We start from the raw sequence: 20,602 nt of genomic DNA, 5'->3' as shown, positions 1-20,602 counted from the left end.
TTTTCCACTGCCCTTTGAATAAAAAGTCCAAACTCCTTAACATGGCTTCTAGGGCCTTCCCTGATCTGTTCTCTGCCTCCCTGACTTGACTCCTGCAACCTCCCTCTCAATCCCCACGCTCTAGACACACTAAACCTCTCTGCTCTGTGCACTTTTTCACCCTGAAATCGTCACAGGGCTCCTTCTTCCTTCCGGTAGGCCCTCCCCTGTCCCCCCCTTCTCCCACCCAGTCTCACCCCACCTGGCTACCTTCTACTCATCCTTCTGGTCCCAGTTAAACCTCTCTTCTCTTCTCAGGGACTTTAGACTGAGTCAGGTCTGCAGTTTAGGCTATTAGGGCCCTCAAGGCACCACGCATCCCCTACCGCGGTAGCCTAGCCCTCCACTTCTGTCACCACTTAACGACTTGCACCATTTATGCAACATCTGTTCTACCCAGTGACCAGTAAACTCCGATGGCGGGGACACTGTCTATTCTCTGGGCTCCTCTGTGGATACCCAGGGGCCTTCCAGTAGAACAAGATGCCCAGTTTGAATTTGTAATGAATCAATCTATAACGTTGAACACAAAATCGAGGTAGGAGAGTTTCTGAAATATCCTAGTGGAACGATTATTTTTTTCAGAAAAGATATCTGTGAAATGGTAAAGGTATTATATGGTAGCATTTAAGAATGCTGTTTTTGGTATCATACTTCAGGAGTGCACAAAGATTGTTCTTAAGGAAAAACAAATCCAGTTATATTTTCTTGCGTTTTCTTCTTTTTCTTTTTGTGGGGGAAGAATTTTTTATCAGTTGGAATTAAATTGATACTTTTTTCCCCATAAAATTAAAATTTAAGATACAGAGCAGAAAGTCCGGTTGAATGTAGTGGGAGAGGCATGGGATGTTAAGTTAGCCCACGTCCTATCCTCTTTGGGACAAAAGTCTCCACAGAGCTTACACAGCCGTATCAGTTTCACATTCCCATTCACAACAATACTTCAAATACCTGTTTGGAGGAATTTGTTCCTGTTTTTGCAGGTGTTTAAAAAGGTTAATAACTTTGCCTAAACCCTGTTGAAAATTGTATCTGACTGATTCGCTTCTTTTGGAGAGGTCATTCTGTGAAACAGAATAAAGATGCAGCTATAAACAAAACAGCTTTTGGTTTTACTAGCCATGTAACTGTCAGGCTCTTTACGGGTCCTTAAGACGGCTTTTCCCACCATTTTTCTGGGGCGAGAGGGGCATCTCGGTACTCACACTGCCTGCTCCTCCAGCTCCCCTCCGATGCGCTGGGACATGTTCTTCAGCACCCCGATGCTGCCAGAGACCAGCTCCAACTGCTCATCCTGCTGTTCCACGATCAGCTGGTGCCAGAGAAATGGGAAATCAGCAATTAAAATCTATCTTACCTGGTTCCAAGCCCAGCACTCTAGCAGCTGCTAGCTTCCTTGCCAACTCGGGACAATTCACATTCAGAAGCAAAGCCCAGAAATCAAAGGACCAGACCGTTGCCTCGGAGAACACGCTGCTCAAAAGGCTGGGTTGTAAAGCTACTGATCTCCCCTGCTGATCCAACTTGTGAACAGTCAGCGGGGCTTGAAACCACCCAGAGAGATTTACCCTGGTTGGCTGAAGTCCAACAAGGGACAGACAATGACCGAAAGCACCTGTGCAGTGACCACAGACACATGGGGACGCTTGGGAAGAGGAAGCCCGCTGCCAGGGTCAAGGTCTCAATCCGCAACAGCCGGCCACAGCTTAACTACAAGAGAAAGTCTGGCAGATCTCTAGACATGGGAAAACTACGCACACAGAGTCCTTTGCTCCCTCCTCAAGGACAACTAGAGGAGGCTCTGTGGCAGCAAGCAGACAACTTCAGAGCCGGCAGCAAGCAGACAACTTCAGAGCCATAGTTACTTTTAACTGTGTTGTAGTCGCCTCACTTTTTATTAAAAAAGAAAAAAGTGTGCTTGGTTAATAGCAATGTAAGTAGACAGATGGTTAAGCAGACATGCTAATAGAAGAACAAAAGAACACATAATCTACATTGAATATATAAAACACAGTATTTAAGAACCAGTAGTTTTGATGGATAGATAATCCTCAAATCCCCAGATACCTTATTATTAGCTTCCTTTTATTAGTACAACTACATATCAAAAGCAACAATACAAGTGTAACCAACCTCACTTTCCTACTACCCCTTAACCTCCACCAAAGCAATCATTTTTGTATATAATGGAACCAAAAATTTCAATGAAAAAACAAGGACTGAATTTTTCTCCAAGTGCCTTTGTTGAAATGAACAAAAAGCCGAGCACAGACGTGGAGGCTGGGGAAGAGGCTGCTGTGTTTTTTAAATCAGTGGCCTCCTCGGTCAGTTTCGGGTGTCTGGTCTGCTTGTCCTAAGAAATCTAATCAAGACTGGTTCGCTGGAAACGGTCATGCTCTGAAGGACGTTTTAAACAGCCTTTCTATGTGCAGTCACCACACAGGTAGACTCAGGCAGCTGCAGGGCGAGCTCTGGTCCATCCTGCCTGTCATGAGCACCAAAGCCCCCGGGATGGCAGAGGAGCGGGGAGGGAGGTGCCTGGCCTCCCACCTCCCTGTCCTCGGCTGGTGGTCCTCAGGTACCTGCTGCTGTGCCTGTTGCTCCTCGATGAAATGGGAGTTGGCCAACTGGAGCTCCCGGTCAAGGCGCCCGTATTTATCCATCGTTCCAGTGCTCCAGTTCTGTCCGCCACTGTCTCCTAGCAGGGCCTGCGAGAGGGGGGCAGGGGGCAGCAGGGCAGAAGAAACAAACCATTACTATCTCTGAACAAAGACCCCACCACCATGATATAAAGATCTCTCCCAGTGCTCATAAGCTGGCCTCCCCGGGGTCAGCCTTTTAGGTAGTGGTGTAGGGTGGTGCCTGTGGGGTACAATTTAAGGAATGCCAGGAAGGGTACTCTCTATTTCCAAGCTCTCCCAGCGGGACTCACAAATGGGCTCTGTCCCATTAAAATGCCAGTAAATGTCAACTTGAAATCAACAAACGCCCATCTGCGTACTGCTTTGTGGATCTAAAGGCACTTGGTCTCTGTGGGCCAGCTCTTCCTAGCACCCTTGGAAGTTCACCAGAGACCTGCTGTAGGTTCTAGTCTAACTGATTCCAGACAGCTAGAATCCTTTCTATTTAAGTATGACCCAGGGAAGTTTTGGTTTTTTGGAGGAGGGAGGAGAGAGTTCCCTAAAATGACAAGAAGCTAAGTCACAGCCCCTCACACACAGAAGGTGCAAGAACCATCAATGTGTATTCAATGTAACCCACAGTTAAATCCCAATGCCCTTCAGGTGAACTAAAAGGCTGCAGGTTTCCCAGACAGAACTGGGGGTTGCTTCACCAGGCAGCATGGCCACAGCGGGTGCGTGACCCTGATGACCCAGGCAAGCGTTGGCCCTGAAGTCAGTTCTCGACCTGGGCCCCCAGACGCCAGGGTCAGGTTTCTCAGTATGAATTTGAGCAAGTTTGTAGCCAGAAAAGGGTAAGTTTGGGAATGTCTTCCTTCCTTGAAGAGGCCAGCCAGCAATGTGAGCTGACCCTGCCTGGAATGCCCACAAGCCTTTCTGACTTGGCCAAAGTACTGCTCAAATCAGCCCTGCACAGAGAATCAGAAGAAGCTGGCGAATAGGATTCTTCTTCCTTGCAGAGCTGTCAGATCTTCTCACCAGGTACTTTTTAGCTCTGGAACTGTTAAAAGCCTACCTGACTACTTGGTTCTGTCTGAAAAGCCCTCCCATAGCCCCTCAATGTTGACATCAGCCTCACCTGACTTTCAGATGTGAATTCAGTCAAATGGCCACACTTGAGGCTAAGTTCAGGGAAGCTCAGGATGCATCTTAAGTTCTGAGGCAGTTATGAGAAGAAAATCAGGAGGCCTGAGAGCTTCCAGCAGCCCAGGGCCTCAGTCAAGAGTCTGGAAATGGTAACTGTCTCCGGTAGAAGGCAGACCCAAGGCTTTTTGGGGATGGCTCCGCTCCAGACTGGTTGCAGGGCTGTCAAAGACTTCAAAGGTCCTGCTCGTTCTGATGCGAAGGCTCTAAGGACTCTATGGAGGGTACTGGGGCCTAGTGATAATTTTTTCAAGGTCAGAGAAAGGCTATAGTGCATCATTAGGCTATGGGCAGAGAACTGGAGCTCCCGGGGTCACAGTCAGGGCTATTTTTTCTAGCTTACCTATGGTCTACTCTTGGGTGGACATATGTCATGCTGCTAAGAGTCATCTGTGCTTTATTGTGAAACAGTTTAGATTTCCTCACTCTGACCTCCAGGAGTCTGGTTAGTGGGAAAGAAGATAGAGGGCCCGGAGCACCAAGGACCAGCCTGTGTGTAGGTGCCAGAGCAGGAGGTCCTAGCTAAGCAAGGAGCACCTGGTGCTAGATGAAGCATCGAGGTGGACTGTGCCTGTGTGAGTGCTTAGAGAACCCTGGCCCTGCTTTTCCTTGAAACCCTGTGACTGGGAGACATTTTACTCACCTCCAAGAACAAAATTCCCAGCCATACTTGGAAAGGCTACGTATAAACACACATTTTATTTATTTATGTTAGTTCAAATATACTATCTAGAGAATAAAAATTCAAATAGAATAGAGGATGGGTGTTACTATTCACTGTCAAAACTAGTGATACTTCAGGGTACTGTCACTCAACTTCTGTAAGCTGAAGCAGAAACGAAAAGGGGACTCCCAAACTTGGCCAGCCTGCGGCCGTTCACTAGCTTCTCTTAAGGGTTAGTGCCAGACGGGATGGCTAGCTAATGGCTTTCCTAGCTGCACTGAGAAGAGCAAGGAGGGTAAATGGGAAGAAAAAAACAATGACTTGGAAAATGAGATGCAGGGAAAGGAAACAGGATTAAGTTAGGTGATATTTAGAGAGTCCTCTCCCCTTTTCAAGCTTTTATAATACTTGTTTTCAAAATTAAGTGGGTCAAGAAACACCTACAGGTATAAAGTGAGCATTTACATCATAAACTACTGATTCCTAGTTAGTTAAAAACGCCGAGCTGATTTCTTGAGTTAACAGTCTAATAAGAGGACTGGGTCTCTTGTAGCTTTTATTTTTGATGTGTCAATATCTGGGCTTTGGTTTCTGAAATTAGATTTCATAATTTATTTGTAATAACTTATAAAACTGGACCTCACATCAAAAAAATAAAAGATACTTTAAATGGTGAAAGATTTAACACACATTTAAGTTTCCTCAAATGCTTTACATAAAATTTCAATCATTAAATGTCTAGTGAGTTCTATGCTTAGGCAAGGTAATAGCAGCTAGAAATAAAAAGAAAAAACAAGAAAAAAGACCATGACACCATCCCTCCTAACTCTTTAAAAGAGCTTGAGGTCCAGCAGAGAAAGTAAGCAATTACAGCTCTTAACAGAGCGCCTGGCACACGGAATATGCGCAACAGGTGCAGAATAATGGCCTGTGGCAAAGGCTCTAAGGTACGAGGGTGCAACCGGAGCCCAGAGGAGGGAACCAGAGGGTGTGAGGGAGGGCAGCGGAGGCGAGGCTGCCTGCCAGCATCACTACGGGCTCAGCACACAAGGTCTTCTGCTTGAATACATGATACACGAAGTCAGAATTTTTAAATTCCAAATATCTTTGTATTTTCTTTGATTGATACTGTATATTCTGACATTTACTCACCTGTCTATTTTTCCTTTCAGCTAATGCCTGCACAGATGAAGCTGACATCTGATCCTTCATGTCCTAATGAGATAAGCAGAAGACCAGAAAACAAATGAACATCCTTAAACAAAATCATGGTTAATATTTTGCACACTAGCAAAATATGCATAATTTATTATTAATTTTTAAACAAAAATACAGCATTCTTTGACTTCTATTTTCAGTCTCAAAAATAAAGGAAATAAAGAGAAGGACATGCCCTTAAAAAGAAGTAACCTGGATACTAAATTTAAATATGAGGAAAGAGAAAGTACTTCCTGGGTACCTACCATAGGCCAGAAACACTGTTAAACACATACACATATGATCACTGACTTTCCACAATGCCCCTGTGAAGCTGGTATTACCTTCATTTTACAATTGAGGAGACTAAGATCTAGAAAGACTAAGATACTTCCTCAAGGTCACATCTAGAAAGACTAAGATACTTCCTCAAGGTCACATAGCCAGTAAATGGCAACCCTGAGGTATACAAACAAACGCTGTGTTCAAGGGCTAGTATCTTTAAGTATAATACATGTAAAAAAACCATGCGCTTTATGATAAAGTATATTTACCATCACACGCCAGAGAATATTTTCAAATAGTGATAAACAGGTAACGTATTTTATTTGAGTTGCGTTCATGGGAAGTATAGACTATTTCTAACACCAGTATTTTCCAGAGTGGTATCAAAAATAATTTTGTATGGAAAGAAAAATGAATTACTTAATCTAAAACAAAACACGGGGATTCCCTGGTGGTGCAGTGGTTAAGAATCCACCTGCCAATACAGGGGACACAGGTTCGAGCCCTGGTCCAGGAAGATCCCACATGCCATGGAGCAACTAAGCCCGAGTGCCACAACTACTGAGCCTGCGCTCTAGAGCCCGTGAGCCACAACTACTGAGCCCGTGTGCCGCAACTACTGAAGCCGTGCGCCTAGAGCCCATGCTCCACAACAAGAGAAGCCACCACAATGAGAAGCCTGTGCACCACAACGAACAGTAGTCCCCGCTCACTGCAACTAGAGAAGGCCCGCACGTAGCAACAAAGACCCAATGTAGCCAAAAATTTAAAAAATGAAATAAATAAAACAAAACTTTATTAAATATGAGCCATTTGCATATTTAACTACAACCCAATGTACTTTAAAATGATTTCAGTTGAGTACGTGATTATTATAATACAATTTTTCTTGAAAAAAACAAAAGGATGCCAAAACACTTTATAATTTCCTGTTGGCAAGTAGGCTATTTTAAGGTGCAAATGTTGAAGTATTAGGCTTTAAAAAACTTCTTCCAAGACCCACGACAAGTGAATGGTAGATGAGACGGTGCCACAGCTTTCCTGATTCCTACTATGAGAAGTCTGAATGACAACCACCTTGCTGCAACCTTCAAACTGCCTGATCCCTCGCTCAGCAAATACCGACTGATGCCTAGTGTGTGCCCGAGCACAGCAGTGACGATACAGACAGTGGCCTTGCCTGACGGAGCTCACGTCATGGGGGACAAGAGGCAAACAGCAGTCACACACACACTTCAACAGGGTGACTAGCATTTGGGGAAGGAAGGGAGTCAACGGGGCTGAAATCCAGTGGGTGAACGCCACTTTAGAAAGATGGGGGTGACACTTGATCGAGACCTGAGGGCCGAGAATGAGCTCACCACAGAAAAAGCAAGGGCAGAGAATTCCAGGCAGAGGAAACAGCAAGCACAAAAGCCTGGAGGCAGGAAAGGCTCAATGCTTTAGCTTTTGAGAAGGAAGGCCCGATTGTCTGAAGGAGCCACTGTGTGCTGGGTGTCAGACGGAGGATGTAAGACAAGGCTGGCCAAAACACGCAGGGCCTTCAGGCTGCTTAGATTTTATTCTGAGCCAGTGGTTGGCAAACTTTTTCTGTAAAGGAGTAGATATTAAATATTCAGCCTTTGTCACATTTTTTTTTTAACCACCCTTTAAAAAATGTAAAACCATTCTTAGATCTCATAGGCCACAGACTGCAGGCCCCTGCTCTAAGGCAATGGAAAGCCCTTAAAATATTTTGAGCAGGGCCATGGAGTATTCTGGTTCATGTTTTAAAAGATCACTTTGGTTGTTCTGTGGGAAAAATGCTGGCAATTAAGCAAAGCAGAAGTAAAGAGATCATTTTACTGCCACACATTAAAGTGCTGCCCAAGATGGGAAAGGGTGCCTCTAGGAACAAGTGCCCTGATGTTGGGGGCCTTCAACAAGAGGGTATGTGAGCCCTTGGAAATGACACTGGGCAAGTAGGGTGTCGTTCACCCACTGGATTTCTGAGGATGCTCTACCTGGGGTCCAGTTGACCCATAAATTCTAGGATTCTTTACCTACTTTATCTGTTCACAAACCTCAAAAGAAAAAAAGTATATATATATATATATAAAGAATGCCACCCACAGAAACTGAGAAAAATTTACTTAGTAAAAATGGAGGTAGTGGTACGTTTAAAACAAGGGAAACTTAGTGATATACGCCATGTTTCTTAAATGTTTGAGATTTACCTGAGTCAGTCACCTGAGGTGCTGTTAAAAATGCAGGTCCCTGGACCCCACTCAGCCCTACTAAGTCAGACTCTAAGGAACAATTTAACAAGTCTCCCAGGTGAGAAGCTGTTTGAGAAGCTCGGATCCCCACAAATTCTAGAAGCCTTCAAAGGAGACCATTATGCTGTTATCTCCTGGACTGAAGGATTCCTTTTCTAATTATCAATTAAATTGGAGTTTAAGATGATATTCTGATATTCAAACAATATAAATAGTACAATCCCATTTATTTAATATATATTAATAACTACACAAAGCAAATATCTGAATTGTTCACTGGTGGGATAATATATGCTTTTTTTAAATGCATTGAATACATTTTACAGTAGCCTTTTTAAAAATAATGAACATTACTTGCATAATAAAAATATCAGCACACATGTATGGAAAAAGTGACTCTGAAGTTTCAGTTGAACTTTGAACACTGTCAGTAGAATGTGTTTTTGCTGTTAGAAGGTAGGACAGTGAGGGGGGCAGTAATGACTGTAAAAGCACACAAGGGGGCTTCTGGGGGGTGCTGGGAATGCTCTGGAATGCTTCTGGGTCTGCTTCCATGGTTGTGATCAGTTTATAAACTCTTTAAATTGTATATTTGGGGTGCATGCACTTTTCTGTACTATTATAACTTAATAAAAATGTTTAAAAGAAAACTACTGCTCTTGAACAATGGCTGGAAGGTAAACTAGACCAACCCTTTGAAAATAAATTTGGCATTTTGTATTAAGAGCTTTGATATTTGTAACAAATATCCACTGCCTTGACCCACTAATTCTAATAGGATTTAAGGAAATGATAGAAAATATATACTGAAACAGACATGCAAAGATGTAAACTGCAGTGTTATTTACAATATGAAAGAAAAGTAGAAATAAGCATCACATCCAAACAAGAGAATAGTAACTTATAGTAAACCTATACACAATGTAATATCATGTACTAGACATTACACTTAGGAACTGAGAGTTCGGTGAACAGACAATTCACAGAAAAACACAAATGATCAAACATGAAAAGATGCACTAACCCATTAATAATCAAAGAAGTGCAACTTAAGAGATATTTTTTTCCAGTTAGATTGGGAAAGATGAAAAAGATGAACACTACTTAGTGCTGATACAGGTATTAAGGAACACGGAATCTGCACTCTGCTTTTAGAAATATCACTGATAAGGTCTCTTTGCAGGATACTTTGAAAATATTAACCAATGTTTTAAATGTGCATTTTCATTGAACTTTTTAGTACTTAAATATTCAGAATATGCTCACAAAGATGGTTCCTGAAGTATGATTTGCAATTGCCAAAAATTAACAACCACCTAATATCTACTGATAGGGTCAATGATCAAACAGATCATAATAGAACCAGGTTAGAGGTTAAGAGCATAGTCTTTCATGTCAAAGACCTGGGTTCAAGCTTAGTTATGCTTTTTAGTAACTATGCAAAGTTGCGCAAATTACTCAATTTTTCTAAGTGCCTGTTTCTTCTGTATAATATTTTATAAGGTCATTGTGGGGATTGATAAAGTATGCAACCATTAAAAAGGATAATCCAAACCTACTCTATCCAATAGCTATTAGCCAATTATGGTTATGTATTGAGATCATGAAATGGAGTCAATGCAACTGAGGAATTAAATTTTAAATTTTACTTAATTTTAATTAATTTAGATTTAAATTCAATTACTGGAAACCTTTCACATGTCTGGAAAATACTGGGTATGCAAATCAACCTTTTCAACTGTATTATAAACTCTAAATGCAAATCAAGTATCCGCAATGAAAAGTTCACTTCTGAATTGAGATATCCTTAAGCATAAAATATATGCCAGACTTAGAAGTTTTAGTAAAAATTTTTAAAAATTTAAAAAAATCTCTATTACTTTTATATTGATTATATGTTTAAATAATAATCTTCTGGATATACTAAGTTAAAAAAATATATTAAGTTCACCTGTTTCTTTCTATTTTTAATATATGACTACTAGAAAATTAAAGATAGCTTGCATTTTAGTATTTCTATTGGACAGCACTGGTCTAGATATATCTGTATTGATATAAGACTATGTCCACAATATTTTTTCATAGAAAAAAATTACACACTAATGTCATTTCTTTTAAAAGTGTACTTCAATGTCTATAAAATGGCTAGAAAAAGTACTTAAAATTGTGGGTTTTTTTTAGGGAGTGGAATTACAGAATGGAGGGGCATTTCACCTTTCTTAATCAAAATTATCTGCATTTTAAAAATAGTATGAATTACTTTTAATTTTAAAAATTAAAATAAAAAATGCTTATGACTGCATAACAGTATGATCACAACTATGTAAAAAACACAACAAAGTTTTGTGTTTACGTTTCTTACTTTGAGTTTAGGTTTTTCTATTTTTTCCTCTTGTAAAATTTTTCTAATTTTCTTTGAAATGAGCACACGTTACTTTAATGAAATACACGGTTTAAAGTTCCAGTTTTAAAATTTTCTGTTTAATAAAATATGTGTGTGTGGGTGTATGTTAGCTCTGATGGTCAGTGAACTCAACAGCTGTGTGGTGCACATCCTGTTTGGGGCCATGGCAGATGGTAAAGAGCTATGGCTTTCACTTTCAGGATGGCACTTTTTTTATGTAGTGTAAAAGTTGCCAGATACCATACCACAGGTTACCTTCTTATGAGGATATGGAATTTTAAACTATGTCACTAAACAGTTTTGAGCATTTTTTAACAACCTGTCATGCCAAAAACATAATTACTCATCTTTTTAAAAAAAAAACAAAAAAGTTATTTGTTGTTGTTTTGGCCACGCTGTGCAGCTTGTGGGTAGTTCCCCGACCAGGGATCGAACCCGGGCCCTTGGCAGTGACAGCGTGGAGTCCTAACCACTGGACCACCAGGGAATTTCCTCATCTTCTTTCTAATACAAGAAGTTTAGAACAAGCAGTCAAGACAGCAGTTAGTACCGATAAAAAATGGTTCACCTGCCAAAAGAACAACAACAGTCCCGGCTGTTTACGCTCCTGTTCCCATTTTATGCCATCTTCCAAGCTGAGTGAACGGCACACTATAAATCCCAGTGCTTCCCACTCAGAGGAGTCACATCCCAGTGTCATTTGTAACCACAGAGTATGACTCACCCTTTTTGATTAACCAAAGCCATTTCTATCTTGACTTATAACTGACTACCAACAATTCTTGGGTTTGAAGAGGCTGCATTTGGGGGAGGCGGTGCTATAGTTCTGACTGCCTTTGAAAGTTTAAACAAAGTTGGAGAATGTTAGTGAGGATCATTTAATTGATAAAGAAAACTGAGATCCAAGAGGCTAAATGACTTGCCACGCTGAAAATTTATTAATGTCTCAGCTGAGCCTAGAACTCAGGTCTCCTCACCTCTCTCACCATTCTGCCATTCACTGCAAAACCTTTCACTACTAAATTAACCCAACATCACTTCTGCAATAGATTTCCGTAACACGAACATCTCACAAGCGAAAACTCTGATGTATAGGTGACTCCACAAACGTAAAAATGATGACCTCACAAATACCAAGGTTATATAAACAAACACAAGAATGTTTTGCTTTCTTTAGTAAAAACTGCCAGCAAAACTTAATAAAAACTGCACAAACTTAAAAGACGTTTGGAAAAACATATACAAGACTTTTTGAACAAAAATGACTTATTAAAAAACAAAAACAGTGGACACTGAGAAGATAAACAAAAATAACTTATTAAAAAGCAAAAACAGTGGACGCTAATTGAGAACAAACACAAGAGAAAGATTTAGCTCTTCAGGTAGAACAGCAACAAAAAATGTATAATGCCCTAAGAAGGAGAAAGCACAATTGGCATACACTGTGGATCAAAAGGTATTCCTTTAAGCAACTAAATGAAAACCCACTGATAATGGTAACAGGAGCTTACATAAACTTGTGATGTACAAATTCCTAATCTGGGCTTGGTCTTGTGTTTCATTTCCCAAAATTGCTAACTCTCTGATCCCACACTATCAGTGTCCTCCAAGTGGAACCCAGAGAGTTCTGGATACAAATACTGTTCAGCTGAATGCAATAATATTGAATCAACACAATGCTTTTTAAAAAAAAAAATCAAGTTAGCATCAATTACCATTTCGCTTCCACAAAACCTCAATTAGAATTTATTAAAATCGGATGAGCAAAAACTCAGGTACTATTAACCCATCACCGGCAAATAGTAACAGCTTCCAAAAAGGAGAAATAAATTAGAAGAATGAATAAAAACCCTAAAACATTCAGTTGGGTCACACAGTTGAGTACAGTTTAGATCTCAACTATAAAAGGACTGCAACATTATGAAATATGGACTTGATTTAGAATACTTCTTTCAAAGAACGTACTTTAAAAAGCTTTTCAATTATTATAAAATGAACTTTGGATTATACTTCCAATTATACCAACTCACTTAACTTTTACTATGTTGACCTCTGAATTTCAATTTGCAGAATTTACAAGTACTACCTTGCAAAAAAACAAATATAATGATTAAAGTCAAGAATATAGGGCTTCCCTGGTGGCGCAAGTGGTTGAGAGTCCGCCTGCCGATGCAGGGGACACGGGTTCGTGCCCCAGTACAGGAAGATCCCACATGCCGCAGAGCAGCTGGGCCCGTGAGCCATGGCCGCTGAGCCTGCGCGTCCGGAGCCTGTGCTCCGCAACGGGAGAGCCAACATCTACAGAAGTCATTTTCAGAAAAATCTATCACAAACAATTAAAAAAGCACACACTACATTTATAAAATAAGGAATTGGGAAATTATTTACCTTACCAAAAAAATACATCACCCAGCAACAGGGCTTCCTTATCAGAACAGCCTCTGAACTGGCTAGAGACTAGGAGTGTCTAATCCAAATGTTCATTGTATAGATGGGGCACCTAGGTCTAAAAAGGTTACTGCCCCCATTACAATGTGGGTTTATTTCTAAACAATTTAGGTACATGGATACAGAAAGGCAACTAATGAGTAAAGGAACAAGAATATTTAAAGTGCAGTGATAACCTACCATCTGAAATAATTTCAAAAGGAAATCACATGACATGGAGTCTTTGGCAAGCACACACCAAGGTTCCCGCCTAAGATGACTCTTAAAAAGCCATATGTTAGCACTGGTATGATCCCAAGTCTTTTTATTCAAGGAAGCTGCTTTCTAGTACATATGTTAAAGACAGGTGGTTCTCCTACATCTAGTTATGCTAATCAACTGGCTTAGCCATATAGTTTCAAAATACAAACATATCTTAACGATACAAGATTTCACTTAAATGCTATTTTCTCTTAGGTTTTTTTAATAATAGGTTATTATCTAAATAATTTGAGACTAAAGATTTGTTCCCTTGGATTGATTTTTTCCACGCTGATAGATGCTTGCTTGCTCTGGATAACTCCCGAAAGGCTGTCAAGCAGTTGTATATGGAAATGTCAGTAAATGGGTTGCAAGAGTTCCAGAAGCAATTCAGATGGTGGAAGAGGCCGCCATCCAAACCCAGTAAGACTACCCTTTCACAATACAAAGGGATTACCAATCAATCAGGAAAGCAAATGGTTTCTACAATAGCAGTTCTTCTTTTTATCTAGAAGTACAGTATACTGAGAAATAAAGAGGAAAAAAGATAACTGGTTTGGAGGAATGAGAGGTATGGACAGGAAGATTACAGTAACCTTCCCAAAGCCAGCAGTTTACTCTCTCATTTTTGCTGAGAAAAAAGCCTGACTGATACTAAAAACAGATTTCTTTTCAATCAGAGAAATATGTAGAAAACTGGCATTTAATTCATATTAAAAAGGAGTTTCAGAGTTGACCTATTAGTTTAAATTAAAGAGTTCAGAGAAGTCTGGCTATTTCTTGCACAAATAACACAGTAAGATCACATCCCTTACCCTGACGACTTGCCGAGTACTTGTGATGAAAGCTTTTCTTATACTCAATTCGGTTGCATCGAGGTTGAATTTCCTAGGATTTGCTTCGACTATGCGTGGGTCAAAAAGTCAAGGTAAAGCAATTTCATCATCGAAAACCTAACAACCAACATCATGTGAAACCACAGAATCTCTCACAGCAATAAAATCTGGCCCAGCGTTTCTGAACACATAGTCAACTTGACACTAATCATTCTCAAACTTTCTCTGCCCACAGCTAGATGAGGATCCTTGTGCCCCGAGGCAGAGATGACCTGCCTGGGTTCACTGCAAACCCATGGGTGTCTGACCACAGCTGAGCTGGGCTCTTCCAGAGGCCTGCCAGCACTTTTTTGACTCCAGATCACCTTTCCCAGGACAGCTTTTGTCCTGGGAAACAGCAAGCTGTTTTCATTTGCCATTCCAACTCATTCCACTTCTGTCAAGAAGCTAACTCTGCTTCTTAACCTAGAGATCGAGGCTTCTTTCGTGAAGCTTTCCTGCTCTCCTCACCCCCAGCTTGGTTCTGCTGCCCCGTGTCACTCACATGGCTCTCTGTACTTATCTCTTATCATCTGCAAGTATTCACTTGTGCCAATATTTGACTAATGTCTGTTTCTCCCGCCCCCAAGTCCCTCTATACTCCCACGGTAAATTCTACAAGGGTTGGTACAGTTTTGCTTATCAATCCAATCTCAGTAACTAATAAAATGTCCAGCACATAGCACACTCAATAACTATTGCTGAATGATGAATATCTATTAAAACTTTTGTTCTCTTTATCTCAAAATTTCTCTATCTCCCCCAATCTTTTTCTCATCCCTCCTACCTCGAGGGAAGACATATCTCCCTGTAACTGTGCTTTTGACCCCACTCCCTCACATATTTTGTTCCAGTAGTTTTAGAGAACACATTTGTCTTTTAATAATTTAAAAGGTGCCCCGGGGTCATTGTGATTAACAGAAATTATGCACTCCTCACATCAACTGCATGTGAACCTGTGTGCTGCCTACAGAGTGATCCTGACAAAAGCTAGTTTCCTTTATGTTTTGCCACACTTGGAAAAAAACAAAACAGAACTCAAAACATGCAAATGGCATATCTTCAACCTAAAGTTCTGATTAAATGGGATTTTTCCAGTTAAAAGAAAGGCCATATAATCCAGCTTTTACCATTCTCTGGTTCATCAGTCAGATCAGTGGAGCTACTTAACATCGATAGCATGACTCAGCATAATAGATCTGCTTTAGTAAATGCAGTTTCATGGTACAAGATGCCTCTCTCATGGACACTGGCATTGAACAGGAAAAAGTCTATAGAAGGATCTTCTTTTGATTTCTAATTACCAATGTATAACACTAGTCTGTATACACCTCTCTGAAATGACGACGGCTAACACTTTCATAGAAGTTCACTGTGTGTCAGACACCATTCTAAGCTCTCTACCTAATAAACTTTCAACAACCCTATGAGCTAGGTACAACTGTTATCCTAACGTTCTACTGAAGAGCGATGTGCCCAAAGTCACAGTAACTGGCGGAGCCAGGACTTGAACACCCAGTCTGACTCCAGGGTCCAAGCTCAAAATCACTGCACTATGCCACCTTCACGTTGCAGGATTTGACTACTCTACCTTAGATTCCTGGTCAACGATTTTAAGTGTGTCATGGTACAAATAAGGGCAACATCAATCAACGATAAAAGGCAATATCTCATCTATGTACTTGAGACATCTGGATGAAACCTGTCCATCTGTCTGCTTGCCTCACGTGGCAAAGACACTGCAGAAAAGGATATTGATGGTTTCGTCAAGGTCCTCTAGATCCCACTCTATGCTCCGGAGGTTGTTTCTCAGCTCGTTGGTGGTCCAGTCGATTTCTTCCCTCGTGGCTGTGGATGGGTCCTGGAGGAGCTCTGTCCATCTCTGAAACAATCCCTGTGCAGTGTTGACTGCCTTCTGTACCTCTCTGTATTCAGGTGAAGGGAAAGGAGAGATATGAGACAGTATGTTCCACGAACAACTTATAAGACTTAGGTGAACCTTTACGATCAGACACCATCCTCAGCAACCACCATTCCCCAAAGTGTTTTTAAGTCGTTACAGAAGGCTCTTCATGGACAAATATCAAAGTTCAAAACTTTAAAATAATAGGCTGAGTATTATGTTCTCAGCTGATTTCAAAATAAAACAGCCACTACTTAAGCAGCTCTAATTACCAAGTTTGTGAAGGACAAAATTTAATTTTTCTAACGGACTGTATTTAGAAGTAGTCTAAGAAGCTATAATATAAATTAACTAAAGGGCCGTTAACATTCACACATGTTGCCAGTTGGAGTGACGTAATTTATATTCAGAAGAGAAGGTTCTAAAACAACTTTCCTTTTCTTGGGGAGGTTCGTGTGGAAGGGGGGTAAAAAAAGATAGAAGGAAGGGTTACTCTTACACAGCTAGTCTTTTAGAAGGCAAGTATTTTAATCTGAGACATTTTAAAATCCAACATCTCATTAGAAGATTCCTAAACATTATTTGCTTTAAATTTATCTACTTTCCTGGATTAAGCCACTCTGTACAGCAGATTAGTGTGCTTCATGTTTAGCGAGTGAGACTAGGCCATTAAGAGCTATGGCCTATTTTGCTTTTAGATTAGATACAGTCACAAGGAGTCTTAAAAACTCCTCCCCTGCCCCTGCCATTGGGCCAATATCCACCATTTAAATATTATAATCTAACACTACCACATATAAAAACCAAAAAGGACTCATTTTATAATCATGGTCTCTTGTGTACAAAGATTATAATCTTCATGCTCCTAAGCTAAGAGATCTGTTTTGATCCTTCTATGATTTCTTAACCAATTCTTCTGGGTGTTCAATCAGTGTGTTCGTTATCTATTGCTTTAAAACAGAAATTGCACGCATCCTATTCCCTCTGACATTTCAAATACCAGAGGAGACAGAACTAACAAAATGAAGAAAGGTGCCTTACGATATCTTGGACTGTGAATACTGATGAGAGCTAAAAAGCTGAATGTTAAATAGAGAATACAGCCATTGGGTCCGGCTGAATACATCACTGAGCTACGCGGCCAACAATGAATCTACCAAGGTTATGTTCATAACCACTTCATGGGTTAGGCAAGTCCCCTCATTTTTCCTCTCACATCAGTCTTATGCTTTTAGTGCTAAAGAGAAACTCTATTTGAGACAAAAAGATGAAGGACTAAGTGAGATGTCAATCTGCTATTTTTACTCTTTACTGAGGTTTCTGGCTGATTTGGTAAAGAAAGAGGTATACATTTTGCCATAATATGAAGTACTTGGTTTATTTGTAAGTGTTGAATATCCTCTACGACAACAGAAGACAGAGTTAAAAAGGTATCTAAAATGATATCTGGGCTTTCCCTGGTGGCCCAGTGGTTGAGAGTCCTCCTGCCGATGCAGGGGACACGGGTTCGTGCCCCGGTCCGGGAAGATCCCACATGCCGGGAGCGGCTGGGCCCGTGAGCCATGGCCGCTGAGCCTGCGCTCCTGTGCTCCGCAACGGGAGAGGCCACAGCAGTGAGAGGCCCGCGTGCCGCAAAAGGGGAAAAAAAACCAAAAAACAAAAAAAAACAATTAAAATAATATCTCATTCTAAAGAGTATGAAAATTATCAGTTCTGTAAAGGAAATTTGAATTCCTTTTTGAGAACTAGAAGCCTCAGGCTAGGGCATACCATGTTCTCCACACCAGTAGACAAATAGGATGCCGGAATTAAACTCTTAAGCAGTGATCCATAAACTTTCTTGGTCTCAGGGCTCTTTTGCACTTTTCAAAATTATTGAAGACTCCAAAGAACTCAGATTAATGTGGACTCTATCTATTGCCACTTACTGTATTAGAAATGCAAACAGATATTTAAAAATATTTACCAATTAATCAAACATAATGATGCAATTACGATATGTTAATGTTTTCACCAAAAATTTCTAAAACAACAATATTTAGTAAGAAGAGTGGCACTGATTCACATTTTTTCAAATCTCTTTAATATCTGGTTTAGCAGTAGACAGGTGGATTCTCACATCTGCTTCGACATTCAGTCTGTTGACATACATTTTGGTTGAAGTATATGATGGAAATCCAGCCTCATACAGATAGGTAGTTGGAAAAGGGAAGAGTATTTTAACAGTATTTTAACAGTCTTTTCGGATAATTGTGGATATTCTTTCTTGACACAATACAAAAACTCAACAAGTGGCAGTTTCTTAAAGGTTAGCTGCAATGTGGAAGCTGAAACTGTACCAAAGACGTTGTATATCCTCATACATTACAACCCACTGTTCCATCTTGTATTGTGAATGGATGTTTTACCCACATATGATTTTACAGCATCACGTACTGGTCATTTGTAAAGTATTAGTTTACTGAGCATCAGAGATCTTCCAAATGCTGACTCATTTCAATATCCAAAATCATATAATAATATCACCACCAATTCCATCAGAAAAACTTAACTACTGGGAATCTGTAAGATGATAGCAGTTGATACAAGCTTTCCAAAATTCTATTTTTTAAAAAAAGGTTCTAATTTCATCATCCACAAAAATACTCTCAGTTGTTTTCCGAGAAGTGACAGGTTCACCTCATTCATTTTTGAGAAAAACTCAAGTTTTTTTAAGATAATTTTGAGATTTGTGAACATACGCAAATCTCAATAACCAGTTTACAAGTCATTCTTTGAATAAAAAATGAGATTCTGTGGAGGTAAAAACGAGCTATTTCAGCTCACAGCTGGATCACAGAAGTGCTTACCCTGGAGTCACCATCTTAGCTCACAATACAGCAAAAGTGTTTCATGCACTCTCTCATTTTGTCACACAGAGTATTAAATGTGTACTAAGGCCGGGAGAAAACATTTGTGCATTACATGTCTGATTAATGACTTGTATCTACAATGTATTTTTTTTTAACTCTCAAAATTAAGAAAACTCAATTTAAAAATGGACAGAAGATCTGAACAGTCACTTCACCAGATACGACATACAAATGACAACTAAGCACATGAAAAGATGCCTAATATCATTAGTCATCAGAAAAATGCAAAGTAAATCCATAATGAGATACCACTACAAACTTAGAATGGCTTCACACAACTAACCAACCAATTGACAATGCCAAGTGCTGACCAGGTGGTGGAGTAACTGGAACTCTCATTCATTACTGGTGGAAATGCAAAACTGTGCAGCTACTTTGGAAAACAGTGTGGCTGTTTCTTAAGATTAAACATACAGGGGCTTCCCTGGTGGAGCAGTGGTTAAGAATCCTCCTGCCAGTGCAGGGGACACAGGTTCAAGCCCTGGTCCGGGAAGATCCCACATGCCACGAAGCAACTAAGCCCATGTGCCACAACTACTGAGCCTCTGCTCTAGAGCCCATGAGCCACAACTACTGAAGCCCGCGCACCTAGAGCCCGTGCTCCACAACAAGAGAAGCCACCACGATAAGAAGCCCACGCACCGCAACAAAGAGTAGCCCCTGCTTGCAGCAACTAGAGAAGGCCCACGCGCAGCAACGAAGACCCAACGCAGCCAAAAATAAATAAAATTTATAAAAAACAAAAAAAAACATACACTTACAATTATGACCCAACAACCCCACTTCAAGGTGATACAAAAACACACAGATTCATATAACAACCTGCAAATTCTTATAGTAGCTTTAGTCGTAACAGCCAAAAAGTGAAAACAACCCGAATGTCCTTCAACTAAGGAATGGACAAACTGTGGTACATCTGAACAATGGAATACTACTCAGCAATAAAAAGAAACAAACCACAAATACATGCAACAATATGGACAAATCTCAAATGCATTATGCGAAATGTGAGAAGTTAGACTCAGAAGGCCACACATTATATGATTCCATTTCTGTAACATTCTGGAGAAGGCAGAGCTATAGGGACAGAAAATAGATCAGTAGTTGCCAGATGCTGGGCATGGGGGAAGGGGGACACAGAAACTTTTGGGGGTGATGGATCTGTCCTGCAACTTATTTGTGGAGGTGGTCGTTACTGACTATATGCATTTGTCAAATTTCACAGAAGTATACACTAAAAAGGGTCAATTTTACTGTAGGTAAATTATAACTTTAAAAAAAATGAGGAAAGGTGTTCTTGGGACTCAAGATTTGATAAAATTAATTTTTTTTTTTTTTTTTTTTTTACTGTTTCATGAAGAACATTCTTGAAGGAATATGATTCTCATTTTTCTTTTTCACTGTGAGGGAGGAATACAATGACTACTAGTACAGTTTGGTGCCACTGCCTTGATTTAGGCTAAGGCACCAGCAGTTTGCACCATCCGTGTTACTGTCAACATGATGAGAAAAAGCAAATAACATCTGAGTAGTATCATGAAAAGCAGTTTAAG

General features: G+C 40.3%; 1 protein-coding gene across 2 annotated transcripts in view; it reads right to left on the bottom strand.

Moving 5' to 3' along the window:
- STX6 (syntaxin 6) overlaps positions 1–20,602 on the bottom strand; it is a 45,899-nt gene that overhangs the window by 12,357 nt on the left and 12,940 nt on the right. For both annotated transcript variants that reach the window (XM_082615787.1, XM_082615786.1), the window contains exons 2-6: positions 15,990–16,159; positions 14,175–14,269; positions 5,680–5,742; positions 2,622–2,747; positions 1,245–1,351 (exon numbers count right to left, since the gene is read on the bottom strand). In XM_082615787.1, the coding sequence (XP_082471913.1) occupies positions 1,245–1,351; positions 2,622–2,747; positions 5,680–5,742; positions 14,175–14,269; positions 15,990–16,159 (561 nt within the window). The remainder of the gene's footprint in view (positions 1–1,244; positions 1,352–2,621; positions 2,748–5,679; positions 5,743–14,174; positions 14,270–15,989; positions 16,160–20,602) is intronic.

Source organism: Mesoplodon mirus, assembly GCF_964341445.2.
Source record: "Mesoplodon mirus genome assembly, chromosome: 3".
Classification (NCBI taxonomy): Eukaryota; Metazoa; Chordata; class Mammalia; order Artiodactyla; family Ziphiidae; genus Mesoplodon; species Mesoplodon mirus.
This window is presented reverse-complemented; position numbering and strand designations above follow the sequence as displayed.